Consider the following 20865-nt stretch of genomic DNA (forward strand, 5'->3'; position numbering starts at 1 on the left):
GGAAATGATTTAATTGGCAATTTTAAGTTCTGTGTATTAGTCCGAAAATATCATCTCTTGAGAGAACAAAGATCAGCCGTCATAATTGACAAATGAGTGCCGGTAGCGAGGGGAAACTAAATGCTTGGCAGTCTAAGGTGTTGGGACTTGCTGAGCTCAGGTTCTTTGAAAGACTAAATCGTAACAGCCAGCTAGAGCCTATGTGTGACCTTTTGAGGAGTTATACTCTTTTCATGATATGTTTTCTGGAGATATACGACGATACTTACTCATACAAGAGAGGCGTGTCCCTTTCTCCAGTTGCATCTTAGACACTTGAAATACTTGATTATACAACCAGTGCAACAATCTTACCCTCCGCCTTAAGCATAGTGACAGGGCTTCAAATGAAGCCGAGTGACATTCATTACAACTAAGCTGCTAAGATAGGAGCCTTTGATAGAGCTGTTTATAATGCTGCTCTGTCACCACTACAATTAACCTCTTAGCTAATTCAGGGTTTTTTGCGTGACAAGACTGTGCTGGACCTCAAAGAGCTTGAATCAGCTGCGCTCTTCCAAAACGAATGACAGTGTGAAGTCACGAAGCAGCCTGTGAGCTCTGGAAGCTCTGCCTTGTCATCCCCCTCACCCCCCCCCACATTTGTATCTCTGTGTTGAACCACTTTGGAGTTGATAAAGCTCAGGGATGAGTTGGACTGCTGTGATATTCCTGCCACATTCTTCCACATAAAGTTCATTGTGACCAGGACTCCTTTCTTCTCCCGCTCATCTCCCCTCCTGTCTTCTCTCACTCTCTCTTATCAAGCCAGGCAGAAGCAGACAGTGACTTGAATTAAGCGCCGGTCGCGGGGAGCTGCTCGGAGCCGATAACGATACAAAATGGATTTTCTCAAACAGAGAAAAACAGCTGTCTCCATTATTTGAATGCTTCACCTTTCCCCGCTCCATTAATTGGCTCTTTGATCACAGGCAGAGGTGCACGGTGACTGATAAGGAATAGGTGATTCGTAAAGTAGCCTGGAGGACCGAGAGGCAGCCGGCTGTGCCGGGCTGCAGGAGATGAGATAAAGGCGTGGTAATGCTGGCATGAGAGAGTGCCGGTGAGTGATAGGACCGTGCCGGCTGGCCCACGCGCTCCCGGTTTGGCTCACGGGCGACGGGAAAAAGAGCAGCAGCAGGACAAAGTGTGATAGAGCAGCTAATGCAGGATTGTGATTCAGCTTGTGGGGGGGATAAAGCGTGGGATTTGATTCCATAACGTCTTGCTCCTTTGACTGCTCTCTCTCGCTCTCTCGCTTCCAGTCTTCTCCTGCCTCTCTCACCCACTCTGACAAAATCAAACTGTGTGACAGGAAATTTCCTCTGTGCTTTTCATATATGGGCTGATAAGTGATAAATGTTAGGGCTATGATAGCCCAGAGGAGAAGAACTTAGAAGGAGATGGGCGGCTCCTTTGATGTTGCGCTGAGCTAAATTCCCTGCATTAAATCAGATGGAAGTTTCACTTTAAGCCTGTTTATGTGTTTTCTCACACCCATGGACAAGGGACGATTTGCCACACTTCTCAGCGGAGGAAAGGCATCTTCAAGAAGTCACGATCTTGTAATCCTCTCTCACTCTCTCGCTCACTCTCTCTCTCTCAGGAAATAAGACCGGAGGGGACAAGCAGGGTATTTGTGTGGTAAGAAAAGAGGGGAAGTGTTGATATTAAATTACCGAACACAAGGTTATCTAGTTCCTGCACATGGTTAGGCTGCCCTGGGCCACGGGTAATCTGCTAATAGCGTTCACACCGAATGACATTATTAAGGAACTGGGCCCATGTGTCAGGCCTCTCTCTCTCTCTCTCTCTCTCTCTCTGTCTCTGTCTCTCTCTCTCTCTCTCGCTCTCTCTCTCTCTCAGATACACATAGGTAACAGTAGAGAGGGAAAGAAAAAAAAAACAGCAAAAGAGGCAGAGATGGATGAGGAGAGCTGGAGGAAGCGATAGGAGTGGAGGAACCAGACTGAGAGCGAAACAGAGAGAATGAGGGGAAGCGCGAGGAAGTCGCTGGTAAAGGATATGAGGCCAAAAAGCTTTCTTTTCATCAGTGGCATTTGTTTAAATACAACAAACAAATATCAAAGTTCAAAATGATTTATGACTCTGTGAAATCATATGACAAAACACTTGTATGTAGGGAATTGTGACCCACTAAACCACTTTGAGGAAGGTCACGCGTCAGAGTTGCATTCTGGGTAGTTTGGTTAGTCCGACAGAATGGGACGAGGGCCGTGCAACAGCAGACGAAAGTCAGACTCAAACTTGCAATTACACCGCTAGAACACACAGCTTGCTGTGCGAGGAACACCCTAACCTGAAATGAAGTCTCCTCAGCAGCACGGTATACTCAGCTGTGGCATATACAGGCCAAGGACAAAATCCAATGCAGCTATCAATGTCAAGTAATGGCCTCCATACACTGCCCAGCAGGTGAGTGGAGAGAAAAATGCACTACGCTTCCTTATGCCTCAGGGGAATAGTGAAAATTCACCGAGAGGGTTCAACAGGGGACAAAAAAACCATTCTCCTTTTCTTTACACTCCCTCCCTCCCTCCTTCAATCTCACCCTAAGCAATGGCAGCATCCTATAATCCGTCATGCAGTTGTTCTAGTTGAAACAGCCACCGTTGTTTCACACAAATGGAAACGCACATTCAAGTATACGCAGTCACAGACGTACATGCTTGTTCAATTTGGAGGGGGAAAAAACTATGATCACCACCCATGATTTTATAACTTCTAACATTTTCAATGGAAACTTCCTGTTTTATAGCCTCAGAGAATCCTCTATACGAAGCAATCTTGCACCTGTAAAATGGTAATACATAGATTTCATCAAGGAAATCGGCTTTTAAATCATTTAAAAACAGATGAAGCTGCCCTTCTGCGGTGCTGATAGCGGGCTGTAAAGTCTCCTTTTGACGTTCCTAAATTCTCATCAAACTGTTCAGGACAAACAAGCTATTTAACTTCGAGAACTGGCAGAGCATCACATCACCAATACCCAGCACTGCATCCTCACAGCGACTGACCTCTCAATATTTGACATTGACTTCATGGACCAAGCAAGTAGGAGGGGGGGGGGGGGGGGTGTTTAAGTGCCAAAGTGAACATCTTGCTTGGGTGTGAAGTCAGGAGGTCTCTTCCCATGCAGGCAGCCAGGAGAGAGGAGGTGATTGATGGCTAATGAGGGCTGAATGAGGAGCTGAGGCCAAACACTCTGTATACTGCCGACTGCGGCTTTACCGCATGATGGATGGCACGCTGAGATACAGACCCCACGCGTACACATGATACGGCTCAGAGTGCGTGTGGACGTGCTTCTATGGTCTGTGTGGAAGTAAGACGTGCATATAGATATGGAAAGATTTATTTACATTTTTGGTATTTCTGTGATTGCGTTAAATAATACACTTAAGTAACACACTTTGCTCAGACTGTGCAAACCACTTACCACATTGGCTGATTTCCATTCATCACTACATTCAATAAAGTAACTTTAAATCACATCCTCACAGTAGGACATCACACTCCATCAGTCATCTAGAACCCCATTGTTTCCTGCTCAGTGGGTCCATCCCATCCCATTCAAATGCCACGCAGACTGCTCCTATAGACGCTGCATGAAGCCTCGTATAAACCTCGCAACATACGGATAGCTGGGGAATCGTATTTTATCTTCCAGGTTAGTTTGATCGGTGATAAATTGGTCGGCACGTCGGAGCCTCACCTTGACTGCGATGTTGTTGCATGTAGGAAAACAGACAGAGACCTAAAACATACAAGTCATTAGGACTGCAACTAGCGCTTATTTTCATCGTTGCTTTTCGATTCATCGTTGAACAGTTTTGTCTATCAAAGGTCAGAAAATAGTGAGAGATTTCTCATCTCCAGATGTCTTATTTTGTCTGATCGACAGTCCTGAACACAAAGATTCAGTTCATGATGATGTAGAGAAAATCAACACGTTTTAAACTGACGATTTCAATAATTAGTCGATTTTCTGTCGATGGACCAATCTCTGTTATTTGACGAATTGTTTCAGCTCTACAAGTGATAAACTTGCAAAATAATGTTTGTAGTTTATTTCATGTGATTATGACACGGTATAATGACCAAATGAAATAAGACAAAATACACAAACATTGCATCAACTATTCGTAGATTCATCACTGTGGGATTCAAATTATTTTTGTCTCAAGGGATAACAAAAAACAGTTAGTTAAACTGTCCAAGCCATAGATTTAAATGGATTACATTACTGGCTGCTAGAAAACCATCAATAACTCATGATAAAAAACAAACGATAAACTTCAGTCATGGGTTGTTTTTTCTGTCTGTGACCTCAAGCAGTGTTTTCTTGAACTCTAAAGACATTATTCATCATATTAAATCGTTCTGTGTCCAGAGCAGTTATGAATACAGCTGTCCATTACAGTAATATAATGCAGAAAAAATGGTAATGTGTTTCCCTGAAATAACTCATTTTGGAGGCACAGAGAGTTCACTGTTAAACATTAGTTGGGCTAAATCGTACACTTGAGCCATATATCAGAGTGAAAGTGACTGTTGGCCTCATTGAACATTAGAGCATATGGGACGTCCTGTGATGTACAGTATCTTTCACAATCCTGAATGAAGCACCAAAGCAGGGTTGTAAATCAGCGGATACTTTTTTCCTTCACTCAACACTATTCTCTCAACTTCCTCCCCCTCTTTCTTCATTTGGATCCTTTGCCCAGTTTACTGCACGCTCCTTTCTCTCTACATATATAGATCTGTTCCTGTTGATCAAGGGACAGTAGAGAGCACAGATTAAAGTTAATGCCTCATGAAACTGGGCTCGCCACCACAGCAAGAGATGACTGCTCCCCAGACAGAAAAGGACACGCCGCCATGAAATTTATAGCTTATTCCTGAGCATCCTTTTAACCCCTGGCCCAACTTCCATCCACCCATCCCTGGTCCTCTGCCTCCCCCCCCCCCCCCCCCCCTTACCCAGCACCCTCCCCCTGGTTTCCCCAGCTGTTGTGCACCTGGATGCTGGCCGAAGAGAGGGATGGGAATGCATGCCATCCATCTCTCTGAGGAGGCATGGGAGGTATGTGTGCATGTGTGTGCGTTGGGTTGGCTGGAGTTCAGGAAGGACCTGGGGGGTTGAGTTGTGTATAAAACTAAAGCATTGGTTTGGTGCTGCTACATAGGCCCTGCATGTAATGGTGGTCTTTAATTCTAAAATTGGGGATGTCATGACTATCAAGGGTGTGCTAAAATCGAATATGCTAATGCTTCAAAGAAGTCAGTGTTCACCTCGGAGGGATGTTTTTACCAAAATCCATGAGATGGTCGCGTGAGGTTTGGTCCAAGGCCCTAAGAGTCTGTGAGGCTTGACCAAAAAGTTAGGAAAAGTCAGGAAACATGTCATCTTCAATATGTAATGCTGTAATTGTTCGGGTTTATGATGGAATTCTTGTTACTTATTGTTACTATGAACATCTCAGCTACCACTGATAAAAACACAATGTTCATGTTGTGTTTGTTGATGTAAAACATAGAGATTGAGCATATTTGTACAGATTTAGTCCAAAATATGTGCTCAGCCCTCAAGAGTCCTATTGCCTATAGATATACGTAAAGATACAAGCACTGTTCAAACCTACAGAACTTTATTTCAAATTATATATCAAAGAGTTCTGTGATTTCTTAAAACAGTCACACACATTACTGAGTTCTAAATATTTCTCCAGCGCGCTGTTTTACTTGTTATGTTCGTCCTGGTTGTCAGAAATAATGTTTTTGTATTAATGAATAGACGAAAGTTGAAGAAAGCGTGACAGGGCCAATGGAGTGTTTATCACTTCACGAGGTCGTCCCTGTGGACAATATGACATTAATTTATCCCAATGCTGTGTATTAATAAAAATGTTAAATTTGAATAGAAGCACCACAGGCACGCCAAGCCATCATCTTGATTAAAAGCCATTTTACTGGTGAATGGTTTGTTAGTGGAATTAATTTTTCATTCTAAATGTCACATTTTTTTGTGAGTTTTGCGATGCAGACTGGCTGAGATATTTCGCTGAAATATACATGGGACTTCTTCGCTGTCCCATGACACACAAACGTGATTGGTGTGAGAGGGGAAGGAAGATGGATGAAGATTGTCTGGGGCTGGTTGTCTGGAGACCTGGGGGAGGTTGCAACGTTGTTCTATATCTGCTTGAAATGTCTCGGATCAGAAATGCCTGCTCCCTTATGGATTCAAATCCAGACACAATCCGCATACTAATGAGCAAAGTGCACACTGACAGAGACATAGAGAGAAGATGTGTGCATGCCGCATTTACACTTCAGGGCTCAACACTAACTTTTAAAAGTTAGGCATCAGCTTTTGATTGCTGAAACTGAATATATATATATATATATATATATATATATATATATATATATATATATATATATATATATATAAAAGAAATTTTAGGCACGTGAGTAAACGCACCGACGCACCTGAAGCGCTGCTCGGTTCTGATTCTAACAGGAATATCTAAATGTCACTAAATGCGACAGATATTAAGAATGAATCTATTTTGGGTGCATGTTTGCCACGTTTTGCTGTTTGCTGTCCCTATTGTTTATGTATTTATTGTGTTAAGTGGTTTCCACTGATGGAAACGATTGGGCCAATAATTGAAGAATTTCTCAAAATATGGTTGCCAATGGCAACCTGGCAACCATTACTGTCGAGCCCGGTCACTTACAGAAACAAACGGGGGTTACATGTGCTTCAGTAGGCCTAAGCATAGATGCTCTGAAACAGTAATGGTAGCCATGTGTTTCCAACTTAAGACAGTAAGTGCTTAAGTGTTTTCATACAGAGTTCTGCGGCTTCATGGCGAGCTACAGTTTAAGTTCATTAGATGATTTCTACAGGGGATATGAACTGTGTGGAATGAAATGACAGCACTCTTAAAGGTCCAACAAACTAATGTGTCTGTGGAGACTAATAAATTAATGGAATCATTCAATGTCTTCGGCAAACATAAAGTCTTGTTTTGTCAAAATTTGCTGAATGCAGCATTCGTTTCATGAAGTAGCGTGTCGGCCGACAGAGTTTTCAAGCGTCGGTCATTTATTGACCTGTGAGTCCGAGTCACTTTCTATAGAGTTTAAATGGCCTACATTTTTGTTTGATGTGTCCTGTTGTGTTGAGTGACTTAGTTTAGCGTACATAGAGGGCTCGCTCTGACATGATGATAGGACCAATGGGAAGATCTATTTTCTCTTTTGTAAGAGAGCTACGTACTGTAGGGAGCTACCGGTTGATGTGAACCTAATTTGTCTAAGTACAACTAGAACTCCGCAGCTTCTCCAGACGCTCAGTTACTCTTTGTATCACTTGTCCAGCTAAGTATTGCTGAACTTTATTAGCCTGCAAGTTCCTTTTAATCAGACTGAAAGACCCTTTGTTCTATTTTGCCTCCTGTTCTCATGGTTTTCTCATCAGTTAAGATCAGTAGACAGGAATGCCGATCCCCGGCAGGAAATTAGGTTATGTTAGAGTTGTTCGACCTTAAAATGTAAATATATAAAACATAGTTATAAGAAAATAAAAATATAAAATAAGTAAGTGAAATTGTATTCATTGTATTACAATAAATAAATAACAATAACTGAAAAAATAAGGAATTTGGAAAGAAATACGTATACTACTGCTGTATATAATCTATGATTAAGTGCCTGAAATGCAGGAATAGTAAATACAAATATGACTTGAAACATACAATATAAATACAATACTAATGCTCGATAAATCTGAATATTGCACGAGTTATTGTCAAGTTAAATCGGTGGTAATATCAAGAGAATGAGGCAGATTTGATCCCAGTGAGTCCTGGTTTCAATTCTCTTCTCCTTCATGGAGAGGTAGGACGGGGCTATATGAGGTCAAATAGCCTCTAACAGACCATCATGAAACTATTTCCTCGGATCATCAGACCTTCCCGCTCTGTCTCTCTCTCTCTTTCTCTCCTCTGACGTCTTGGATTCATCTTTCCTTGCTGCTCATCCTTCTCAGTCGTTCTCTCTCCTGCATCCCCTTGTATTCATCGTTTAATCTGTTGACTTCCTCTCCGCTATCACTCTTTGTCAAATGACATCTTGCATTTAGAAGTCCATCCTTTACTATTCTAACATGTTGGACTAATCTACTCTCTCTCTGTCTATCTCTGCCTCGCTGTCTCTCTCAGATCTACAACAAATGTTTGACCAAGCTGTTCCGCACTGTATTATTCAGCGCTGTGTGTGTGTGTGTGTGTGTGAGCTGCCGTCATCAGACATGTATGCCTGACATGATGCATTGGCTCTGTTTAATTATAGAGATGCTGAATAAATATTTACAGATGGCCAATCCGTCTTCTCTTGGTCAGGCCCACAAGTGTGATTTATGAACCGTCAGTTGATGCAAAGGAAACGTCTGTCATTGTTTCTGTATGGAAGCTGGATATTATGCACTGCATGTATGCATAACAACCAGCTTTATGGTGTTTAAGTTCTCAGACACTGCTGCGTTATTGCAATTGGCTGCTACTGTGAATCTCGATGGAATTAGTTTGGAACAGGTTTTTGAGACTCTAACGGTATAACCATGGTATTAGCTATAAAAGCTGTAAGGTCTTGTGAGATATGCCGGCAAGGGTAAAGAGTAAATAGACGATATTAAAGTTCTACAACTCTGGCCTAAAATAACTATACTTGAACTAGCTTGGATTCTGTTTTACCTTCCCCAAAGTGAACTTCGTACTATGATCTCACTTTATCCCTGACATGCTATTTAAATCTTAAAAGTAAATTCTAAATATAATTTGATCGTGATGTAAGAGACATTTGCCAACTGTAGATGATCCTCAATTGGCTGATTGCAGACAATAGTTGGGTATTAATAACATTAACATCAGATGAAGAATGCAATAATAATAATAATACATTTTATTTGTATAGCGATTTAAAAGGTACTCAAAGACGCTTTACATGGTAAAAACAGAAACAAAAGAAGTTATTATGATACAAACATAATAGATGGCACAACAGTAAGGAATAGCATGAAAACAAAAAAAAACATACATAACTGCAATACATTCATTTAAAATGAATGATATTAAACATGACCAAATTGGAGTCAGAGGGAATTAGAGCCTGAATCAAGCCAAACCCAGAGTCGAGCTCATCGGGTTTGGGCTGAGATTCTGGATTCAAGTAGGGTTATTTTAGGCCAGAGTTGTAGAACTTTAATATCGTCTATTTACTCTTTACCCTTGCCGGCATATCTCACAAGACCTTACAGCTCTGGATTGGCAACCGCCGAATCCAAACCAGTCTATTACCAGCATGGGCGGCCGTTTGGAAACAGAGGAGCTGCAAGGCCCAACTACTGATATGCAAATACGACACTTTATATACAGTATGCTCGGAGAGCTTTCATTTGCTGAAAAAGTTGTAGCTAAACTCATTTTTCATTCAGTGACTTTTCAGAAGCAGGTGTGTGAAAGTATACTCTGATGATAATGCTCAAGCAGCTTGGAAAGACTCAATTTGCATAGTGGTCAAAAATTAAGAAAACCTCAATCTCCATTAGCTTGTATTTCACACAGTGAGTTAATACATATCGTATAGTTAATACACTTAACAGCTCAATTGTTAACAGACCATATTTTCACAAAGAAACGTTGTAATATCTCTTCAAACTGTGGGCCAAAGTCTTCATTAGCAGCTTATTAACTCGCATGTCAAAGTATTTATTTAAGCACCAAAACCGAAGTCCCATGAGCTCTCAAAACTTCATCCTGATCTCGTTGAGCTTTAGACTTTATGAGTGACATTTATGTGAGCGCCGAGGTGGAGGGAGTTGTATATCGCCGTGTTGTGCATGACTTCTACCTCAGCCGGTGGGAAAGAGGTACAGTAAAAACCCATTAAGCATTTCACTTCCAAACTCACTGGAGGGCTGCAATGTTTCTGAATGTTCTCCTTTTTATGGCACACAACAGTGTCTACGTGTGTGCTTGTGTATATAAAGTGTGTGTGTGTGTGTGTGTGCTGGTGTACTTGCCTGCCTGTTTGTGCTCCACAGCCATCTGGTATCTGGTCAGTGTAGTGAGCCTCTGGAGGGCACCTGGTCTGCAGCTTGCTCACCTGGCTCTGCTAGCCCCTGCCAACCACCACACCTGGCCTGGCCACCACACAGGGAAAGGGAACAGATTGCGGAGTGCAGCCAAAAGCACTCCTACATTGCAGAATGAAATGATGCAGTCATACAGGATATAGATGCTGCTTGCACTGCTATTGATGCAACAAATTCTGTTTTTAAGGCACTATGTTGGACATGACTGCACAAAATGTTGATTTCCCCAGACAGATTCGTGCTTTTGGAAACAATGCTTCACACATAATTTGTTGGTAAACTAGACTCTCAACATACTCGTATAAGATTCCTTAATGAGAAATGTTGACTGCATCTGTCCCAGCCGTTTGTGCCAATCCGTGGCAACCCATCCATTTAGCATATGATGGCACTTCCTTCCTGCAGGTTGTCCTCTGCTATCAATTACATGCACCTCTCCCTGCAAGAAAGATGCACTTTGTCCCCTGTCGCGGGCACACACACACACACACACTCACACACACACAAACGTGCACACACACTGTGGACGCAGAGGGACAGACACCTGCAGAGTGTTTGTCACCTCTTCTGTTGGCATCTGCGACCGCACGGCATTGTGGGAGAGGCAGCCATCTGGTGTCGGCAAGGCTGGATTGGAAGGGGGCAAGCGGGCACAATGCATCATGCTGCTCTTTTCTGTCGGTCTGAGCTGTGTGAAGTATCGAGCTGTTATGATTGTGTTGTTTTCACTCCGATTGGTGTTACTCCGCTTCGATAACAACGGGACAAATGTAAACTTAATTTTGCATTTAATCAGCTACGGATGCGACTGCGCTACAGTGTTTGAAATAATTGTAACTTCTCTTTAGGGCAAGAACATATTTAGTCAAGATGTGCTAATTACACAAAGGCAACGTCCCATACAGAATGTTTTGGATTCATTAAAACCACATGCAAAGGGTTGGCTTTCGTCAAACTCAACTCTCTCCTAATTATCTTGGAAATGTTTACCCCTCTTCACAGGGAGACAACCCACGAATGCTTGATTGACATGACAGTGGCTGCAAAGTTTCTTCAATTATCCTGGCAAGGTTACGATTGCTGCCTCTTTATTCACAGCAGGTCCTTGGCATTCTGAACGCAGAAATAATAAACTCTTTGCTCTGCCTACGCCGCTCTAACCTATGAATTTTAAGTCTGTTGTGATTGTATATTTCAAAAAAAACACGGACAGGGAGTTGGAACCATTAAAATGATGAGTGGTATTTAAAATGTGTGGAGTGAGCAGAGGGCAGCTCTCACTTTGTTTTGTCTGTCGTTTAGTCAGCCACTTTGGTCCAGACTGAAATATCGGATAAACTGGCATGAAATTGTGTTCAGCCGTTCATGTTCCCCAGAGGAGGAATCCTGCTGACTATTACTACAGCGCCACCATGAGGTCAACTCTTCTGTTATTTCATCAAATATCTCCACAGCTATTGTCTCATGTTTCCCTCAGGATTAATTGCAATGACTTTGGTGGCTCCTTTATTTTTCATCTGGTGCCATTTTTATTGGTTGAATACTTAATATATGATGAAATGATTACAAAACTATCCACATTTTGATGAGCCTCAGCTGCACTTTGTGTTAAGTCCTAATTAGGACATGACATGACATTTAGCTGGCTTGTTCATGTTAGCATTGAGCTCATCGCAGTGCCAGAGTAGCCTACAGCCTCGCAAAGCTGATAGCGTAGCTGTAGACTCTTGTTTAATTTTATACAAAGAAAAGTTACAATGTATGCATAACGGCAGAGTGCCTGTATTCACATTCAATGTGGCGAGGGAATTCATCATTGTCATGTCTCTGTTTACAAAAGCAAGTGTGCTGGAAATAGCAAACATATTGGCTAGAGGGTGTGAAAATGCAGTTGAGCAACAAAAGCACCTTTCTTATTCTTGGCATTGATTGTCACAACTTAAGAATACACACAGCCTCTTACTGTTACAACAAATACGTTGTTGAAATGTGCACAACATATCTTTCTTGTTGCAGCTTTGTCACCGGAGGCCACGGCGGCTTTGTGAATTTGTTTGATGTTGGAGGAAAAACATTTGCTTCACGAGAAATGAAGCGTTGAGAAACATGGAGCTTTAGAGGATACGATCTTCATCTGGAGGAATGGCTCCAGAATAAAGAAAAAAACACTGACAGCAGCTGAGTAGAGTCAGATCGAGATAACAGAGATGTTAACCCACATATTCCTGAAGGACGTTTACTTGGGCAGGACGTTCAATTGGCTGGTTGGTTGGGTTGTGGGTCTGCTCATCCAGCCGGCCTGCACATCGCAGACAGATGTTGGGCCAGCCAAGCCTGCAGCGCCACAGGCAGTGTGTGTGTGTGTGTGTTCTAGAAAAACCCGGAGACCAGATGCTGCTACCTGGTGTCCCACCCGCCTGCTGCTCCGCTATACTGGGCCATGCTCCAGTGGTCATCACTTGACCTCAAACTGGGTTTTGAGATTGTGTGCCGTCAATCAAACTGATGATAGAGTAGAGTAGAGTAGAGTGGAGCTGAAACGCTTCGTAGGGTCGACTCAGCAGGTTCGCCACTGCGTGCCTGACGGGCTGAAGTCATATGCCGGGTTGTTTTGAACAATGAATCCAATAAGAAAGTGTGAAAAAACTTGCATGTGAGTCGGAGGATTTGCATTTTCGAACTGAAAAGTCAACTACGGTGTAGGTAGTAATAGCACAACCTGAGAATAATATAAATGAATACCACACAATGAAGAATTATTTTGGAAAAATGAAAGCATTAAAACACGCATCGTAAAATACCACACGGCATCCTACTGAGTGAACTATCGGAGGTAATATCAAGAGATGGAATGCAGCATCTATCTCTTTCAGCCCGATTCTCCATTCAGTTTTGTTCCCCTGATAAGTAAACAGTCACTTTCTCCCGAACAAACAAACACGGATTCTTTATCCGTCTCCACGGTCTCTGTCATTGTCAAACCCGAAGAAACTTTTCGAAGAGATTCAAAGACGTTCCGGATTAAAGATTTATGTTTCCTTTGAAGTTCCCAGCACTGTTTTTGCCTTATTACTTCACCAAAATGCGGCGTGCTGTTTCGGCAGTGTGGTCGGTGCTGACCCAGAACTGCCAGAGAGAGGTTGCTGGCCCGACGGCTGGGCTCTTGTCTCAGAACTCCCCTAATGAGGAAAGGCTCAGTAATGGCATCGCTTCGTTGTAACCTCAAAGGACAGACAGTTTACTCGCTTGTGTTCCAACTGTTATTTATATATTACATCGTGGTGTGAAAAAGAATAACAAGACTAGAAGGAAGCTGGGTTATTAGACTGGCACATCTGGGGGGCTTTGTTTTGTAGCATCTTTTTTTTTAGTCCAGCGCGCTTCAGATCCTCCTTTTGTAGATTATTTTCCTCACTTTTTTGAATCTATATCAAGGATGCTCCTTTGTTCAATTGTGTTGATTTTGATGAATGCTGGTACAGTTATTGTCTTATACATCTGGTGTCTTTGTCATCTATTTTTCTGTTGATATGCATGAATGGGTGCCAGCAAATTTCCACCTTTTCTCACATTTGGTTGCACTTTTTTTTAGATTTAACGGTCACACATGAGTTACGATGCTCTGATCTGATGCTGAGACTTCAATTACGCTTTCCAATTCCAATAACCGCTCATTGTTCTTGCTTTTTATGAGCTGCTCTATCTCTTTGATTCATCAGGCATACCTCAGTGTGCTGTGCTTCAGTGCATCTCTCTCCTTATCTGCAGGAGAGCAAGCAGAGAATCATAGTGCCCCCTAGTGCCCACGGGCATTTGTAACACAACAGTATTGATTGTGCAGCCATCAGCCAGACAATACCCTGGTACTCTGCCAGTGGCTCGATACCAAGATCTGTCATGGGCAGCGATGCACGACAATAGAGTCCACTGATTGGAGTGGTGTGCACTCCTGGCTATGACACTGGCCTACCGCTCGCTATCGAATGGCTGTTTTTCTCTCTCTTCAGTCACAATCCCCCTAATTCAGCAATCAATGCTACTCATTTTAATAGCACCTCTGCCATTGCCCCGAGGACAGAAGAGGAGAAATCAGGGTGAGCCGGTGTCAAATCTTTTTATTTTTCTGAGGGAAAGACCGCAATCATGGCTTTGCTGGAGTGGGAATGTCACGCTGGGCTGTGTTTGTTACTGGAACCAGTTGCACAAACTTGTGTAAGTGTATTACTGTAAAAGTAATTCACACATGATAATCGTGCAAATGATATATTAAGCCTTAACACGTAGTACTGAGACTTGATGATACGGAGCAGAATATTAAAATCAAAGTCACAGTCGAGGCAGAGCCGAGGCTGCATATGCCCTTCAGCAGCAAACACACATTTCCATCATACCCATTACAATAAAAGCTTCCATCCAGCATCCTATGATCTTGCAGCATCCTATGTTTTGCTTTGAGCTAAAATACCACATGCCTTTTTAGCTCGAAGAAGCAATTTGAGCTCAAACAGCCATAGGCTCCTCTGCAGACATCCTAAGTAAGTGGTCTAACTGACAAGGCAGACTAAATACCCTCTAACAAACGATACAAGACTGCAGAAAGCGCTTTAACAAAGGAGGTATGTAATGAACCCATGGTGTCTTCTCCCCCAATACATCATCCTGAGTGAATTTGCCAACATCACTCTCTTTACCTCCAAGCATGGTAAATGAGAATTTATGCACCCACTACTTTGTCATTCTTTACTTTTTTTTCACCCCCATGAGGTAGCCATGCCATGCGAGACAGATATTTCCACCAAAGGCAATATCCCCTCGCAGTAATTATATCAGAGCGAGAGAATGGCTCATTAACATACGCTCGGCATGTCAGGAATTTACAAGCGCCTTTTGTCGATGCCTCTCGTCAGTGTGCTGCTCCCATCCGTATGGTGTCTCCTTTGAGGATGCAACCTCCTCATTTCCATCGACGTCAATCAAGCTGTGCGTGGTTTTCTAGAAATATTCTCTGAATATTGCAATCATCAGGGACAGCTCAGTGGTATGGAAAAAGTGTGTCTGCGCACATGTGGGGACGCGATGTGTTTTGTGAAACGACGAGATGAAAACAAAGCGACGGAGGCAGAATTATCTTGATGACGTGCCATCAATGCAGAGTGGGTGGAGTGACTTGTGTTCGATTTTTCTGCAGTGGGTTAAAGAGGTGTGTGTGTGTGTGTGTGTGTGTGTGTGTGTGTGTGTGTGTGTGTGTGTGTGTGTGTGTGTGTGTGTGTGTGTGTGTGTGTGTGTGTGTGTGTGTGTGTGTGTGTGTGTGTGTGTGTGTGTGTGTGTGTGTAAATACATGCGTAAAGCTTGACACCAGACCGACTTAACAGACTGAGTCCCGAGGCCACCGAGCCACCTCCACTGCTTTAGGCTTCAACATCTGCTGCCTTCAAGAAGGCACGTAATGTCGGCCATTAGTGTAGTTCCAGCGGAACGGAGTGACCTATTTATCAGGCATGTTCATGTACTGAAAACAATTTGAATTTGTGAGGTCATTATGTAAATCGAGTGAATATTTAGTCAAATTATATTAAATTGATTGTCAAATTTTCCCCAGAACAAAAATGGTGTCTGTGTAGTCGTAGCCTTGATGATTAAGTTTTTAAAGTTTGAATGTAGGTGTGTGAACAAACGGCACTCTTCCAATGCCGGAGGCAGGGGAGCAAAGTCGGTAGTGATGTAACCAGGCAAAATATCCCTGTGAAGTGCAAACCAGAGTTAGACATAATTGGCAATATGATGGCACCCAGTGTGAGTATTCAGGGAAAGTGTAATAGAAGAATGTTGAATGCAAGTTTCATAAAATTAATAAAATAACATTTTGGGAAATACACTTAAGCACTTTCTTGTCAAGAGATACACGGAGAAACAGCTAGCCTGGCCGGGGTGGTGGTGGAGGTAATAACACGCACCTAGCAGCACCTCTAAAGTTCACTCATAGACACATTATCTTGTTTCTGCAATCTGTGCATAAGCTGCAGTAGCATTAGGGCGCTAGTAGCAACTCTCCAGTAGCTTAATCCTGACTGTACATACATGAGCGGTTCCAATCTTCTCATCCAACTCTGCAAGAAAATAAATCAAGGTATTTTCCAAAATGCCTTACTATTCCTGAAGTATCTTGAGATGCATCGCGATCATTTACTCTGATCTATGTTATAATGACAATGTCAATAAGAACAGGATTTCTGTTTTTGGGTGCAGCATTGATGTGCTGCATATTTCAAATATATGTATTAGTATTGTCAGTTATTGAAAAGTAAACCTAATTCCATCCTATCTAGGGCAAGTGCATTGGGTCAGATATCCAGTGCCCCAGTGGCTCTGACTGCTTCTCTTTGTCTGCCCGACTGACCTCCAGGCTTTGTCCACTCTACGCCATCAAGGCCCAGACAAACTGATGTGGTGTTTAGCTCCAACACACTGGCTGACTTTGCCCAATGCCCTCATACTCTTATTGACAGTAAACGAACTAAGCTGACTGGAAATTCAATTCAGGCTTTTCCGAGAACACAAATACTGGCATCTGTTCCACTTAAACAGATGCCAGCCTCACTTTAGCTTTGCTGTGCCTTAAATGGAAACTAGCGTTGAAATTTACTTCTTTTTTTTTTTTTAAATGAATAAGGTAAGTGGAAAAATGAACAAAAGAGATGATTTTAAAAGGATATGGATTAATTGTCTGGCAGTGAAAAGGTGATGTAACAGTGGCATAACAGGAGTTTGACAAAAAGCCTACAAAGTGAGATGGAGACGGATTGGATGGAGACAAAGTGATTTTGTTTTTGAATGAGTCTGGTCTTTTGCCCCAGAAAATGTCACTGTAATGACTGAAGTCCATTTCCATCTCAACTGCTCTCTCTATCTCGCTCTCTTTCTTTCCTCGTTGTCATTGACTTTTCCCTTTAAGTGCACTTTCGCCCACACCACTTGGAAATTGATTGAAACAAAATGTCACAATTATGCCCTGTAGCTCGCCGCTTCAATTATTCATCAATTAGGGGCTAGGCTTCTTTTTTTCTCTCCTCCGAGCTGATTTTTCATTCAGTTTGCACGAGATGTATGGCTCCCCTGCTGTTAACCAGTCCAAAGTCATTAGTTTCTGGGTTTGCAATTAAACCTGATGCCTTATGCATGAGGCTCCGACTCAGTAGACACACGCAGCAGCGGCCGCAGCAGCGATTGAACGAGCTAGCAAGCTCTGGAGGCGTGGATGGGAAATTAATTTGCGAGAAATGAAGTTCTCTCTCTTTCTCTCTCTCTCTCGCTCTCCCTCCCTCCCTCCCTCCCTATCTCTCTCTTGTCTGGCAGGTTGGAACAGATGCCACTGGCTGGAGATGGAGATAGAGATGGGACAGCTATGGAGTCTCAGTACAGCTTGATCAACCCTGACAAGGGAATAGGATCTCACTAGATTTACATAGACAAAATATGAGTATAGGTGATATATGCTCCTGAAATCTTGATCCAGGTATTACTAGAATTTTGTCACCAATGTATGACTTTACTGGTTTTAAACTCACACCAGTTAATTAGGTACACCTACAACTAATGCAGTCTAATACAAACAGTCCAGCAATACATCGTCTGTAGTTCATGGTGTTTAGTTTTTGTTCAAACTGTTTGAGAGAGGAGTTGATTCACCTTCATGATCATTTTGGTGGATGTACTTTATGGGGCTGTAAAAGCTGTATTGCTTCACACAGAGAGGTGTTTCCATAATTTAGCCTCATTGATATAAATAAGGTGGACAAAATAATTCAGACACCTGTCGGTAAAACGCAATATTTTAACATGAAATTGAATTGTAATGTTTGAGCCTCCATGTAGGCTGCATGTTGAACACATGTGTTGTATATTTGTATATCCAGGTATTCACATACAAAGGTTTTAATCTAAGTATAGTATGCATTAGTAAACGCAGTCACCATGCACAGAACTGGTCTCCAGCTGTTGCAGTGTTAATTCTATTGTTGGGATTGTATGAAAGTTGTGTGGTTGGCACACAGCAAAGATATATAGATTATACCTGCTGTCAATTGAAGCCTATATGAAGTATTAAAGCAGGATTCGACCAGTTTTCAATGTTCATTGGATGCCACCTAGTGACTGCAGAGTCAAATGGCATCTGTGAGACGAAAAAACCTCATATCCTGGAAATCATAGCACCATATGAACATACCTGAACACATCGAACTGCTGCCAGGTGTTGTTAGATATGCTGTTGTTAAATGTGTATTAATAGATCTGTGTCCACAGTTTTAGTTTAAAAAGAAATGAGATAGGACAGTGATTGAGATCATGAACAGTACCTTTTTAATGAACTTGTATTTATCTTGTAGCAACACCATAATAGGAGTGTCCATCCATATTTAGGCACTTGTATGAACAAAGACGAGCAAGCACTGGAATAGTCTGCAAACTCCTCATTTTCATGTCCTGTAACACACATTAAAACAAAGACAATGCACATTTAATTACATGAGCCTCTATATTCTTCCTATATCAAGGGGAATCATGTTTTGATGAACATCATTTTACACAATCCCCTAAAAAGCAATGATCGTAGGACAAACCTTGTTCAGGCTGATAAAATGCACACGCTCCAGCCAGGTGAGGGGAAAGGCGTCCAGACAGAGCGCACAACAGCTGCCATTGACCAACCCTGGGCGGTCAGGGTTGGGTCGTGGCGAAGCATCATGTGGACCAGAGAGGACCGGTACCTGTCCTCCCACAAGACAAGACGTGAAGCAATTACGCCAATACAATGTTACTGAATACACACAAAGACATATCGGGAGGTATCGTACACAGAAGGGTAATGCATATTCTGAGTGTTCTGTCTGTACTTCTGTGACACTTTACCTTTTAACGTAAGCTCTTCCGCATCCTGCACTGATGACGTCGGCTCACAGTCAGCAGTTCACAGACCTGAATTAGCTCATACTGTATACTGTACCTCAACAGGGAACATGGACAACTTGTTTCCAGCCACGTCCAGGACTTGGAGTTTTGCCAATGCCCCAATTCCCTGGGTGAAATGTATACGGTAAGTGTTTTGGTTGTGTAGGTGACACATTGTACTGTAAAAAATCACACCAGCCCACCTCTGGCTACATGCAGCTTGGTTAGGTCTTGACACTGGTACAGCTGCTGAGGGAGCCAGGACAAATTATTGCAAATCAAGTTTATCTCAGTCAACCCAGTGAGATGAGCCAACTCAACAGGGACCTCCTCCAGCTTATCGCCCAGCACACTCGGACGTCGAAGCCTACTCAAACTAATGATACAGAGAGGTTTGCTTTAATTCTGTTTAACCCAGAAACACGATATGCTGAAGCCCTTTGTGGCATTCATTTGACCATTTCTTGGGATAGAGATTAAAACAAGTCAGCTATAAGTCAACTGTGTGTGCACGCGTGTGTGTGTGTGTGTGTGTGTGTGTGTGTGTGTGTGTGTGTGTAATCTGTAACATATTACATTTCTAAAGTAGGCTATCTTCACAGCAGTGTATGTATAGGCTCCAGTTATTAAAGTGGTCGCGGTCTTCAGAACCTACTATTGCAGGTATGTAGTTCTTGGATAGCATGGTGCCATAAATGTGGCCTCTACCTTTTCATCTCTGGTGGAAGTCTTTGAATCTGGTTGTGGTTCAGATTGAGCACAGCAAGGTTTCGTAAACCATCTGTAAAATATAAATATGACAACACTTAAGCTTTGTTCTTTTAAACAGATCTTCCGAGGTGCTAATCATTCAGAACAGATAGAACCTACCTATCGCATCAGGTGGCACGGCTGTAATTTGGTTGCTGAACAGATACAGTTTCTTCAATGATTCCAGATGGCCCAAAACAGCAGGAACCTCATTCAAGGCATTATTTCCCAAATTCAGCTCAGCTAGCTTGCAGGCATTGCAAAAATAAAAGCATTTAATCACAAGTCTGCGCGGTGTGTGTGTAAAACACTTAAAGAATTTTTTTTGGAACATTTCCAGCAAACAGATGAGCTCGGAGCAAACAAACGGGGAAGACTCGCGTGTTGTAGAGCAGCTCCGCAGGCAGGGTGCTGATAGAGCTGTTGTTCAACAGGTTTGTTTTTCTGGAAACACACGTGAGAACGACCTTTATTTAGTTTGGACCTCAAAGTTAAAGACGTTGCTTTGCCATATAAAGCTCTCATCATGGCGACAAGACGCTTCTCGACACGTCGATGAAGATATACTGGGGAAATAGCGGCCTCTAGTGGTGACCGCTGATCATAGCAGGGTGTTACCACGTGCTTCAGTTTGTTGATAATACTAATGTACATTTATCACTGTACAGCATGATCCAGTACAAGGAACTACTTCGACTCTTTACTTAAGTAGATGTAGAAATACCTCAATATACAAATACAAGCACTGAAAGTAGTCTGAACTACTTGATTTACTGTTAAATTATTGTTTGAGAGTTTGGTATTTATTAGATTGATTTTCTTGTTTTTCCTCTTGTTTGTAAGAAGTGTGGTGCATCGGTTATTCATATATTAGAATATTGTTTTTTAATTGAACATGTTTTGAATGTGAAACTTTAAACTAAATAGTAACCAGCAATTATATT

General features: G+C 42.3%; 1 protein-coding gene across 1 annotated transcript; it reads right to left on the reverse strand.

Annotated features, from left to right (window-relative positions):
• Window positions 1–18598: 18598 nt before the first annotated feature.
• lrrc69 (leucine rich repeat containing 69) lies at window positions 18599–20449 on the reverse strand (the record flags this gene model as incomplete). Its single annotated transcript, XM_079287775.1, is given in 8 exon segments — window positions 18599–18706; window positions 18844–18990; window positions 19227–19298; window positions 19367–19547; window positions 19880–19952; window positions 20042–20168; window positions 20299–20394; window positions 20396–20449. Coding segments are annotated over 8 exon segments (858 nt in total).
• Between the last annotated feature and the right edge of the window lie 416 nt (window positions 20450–20865).

The sequence above is a fragment of the Melanostigma gelatinosum genome, assembly GCF_949748355.1.
Source record: "Melanostigma gelatinosum genome assembly, chromosome: 17".
NCBI classification, from domain to species: Eukaryota; Metazoa; Chordata; class Actinopteri; order Perciformes; family Zoarcidae; genus Melanostigma; species Melanostigma gelatinosum.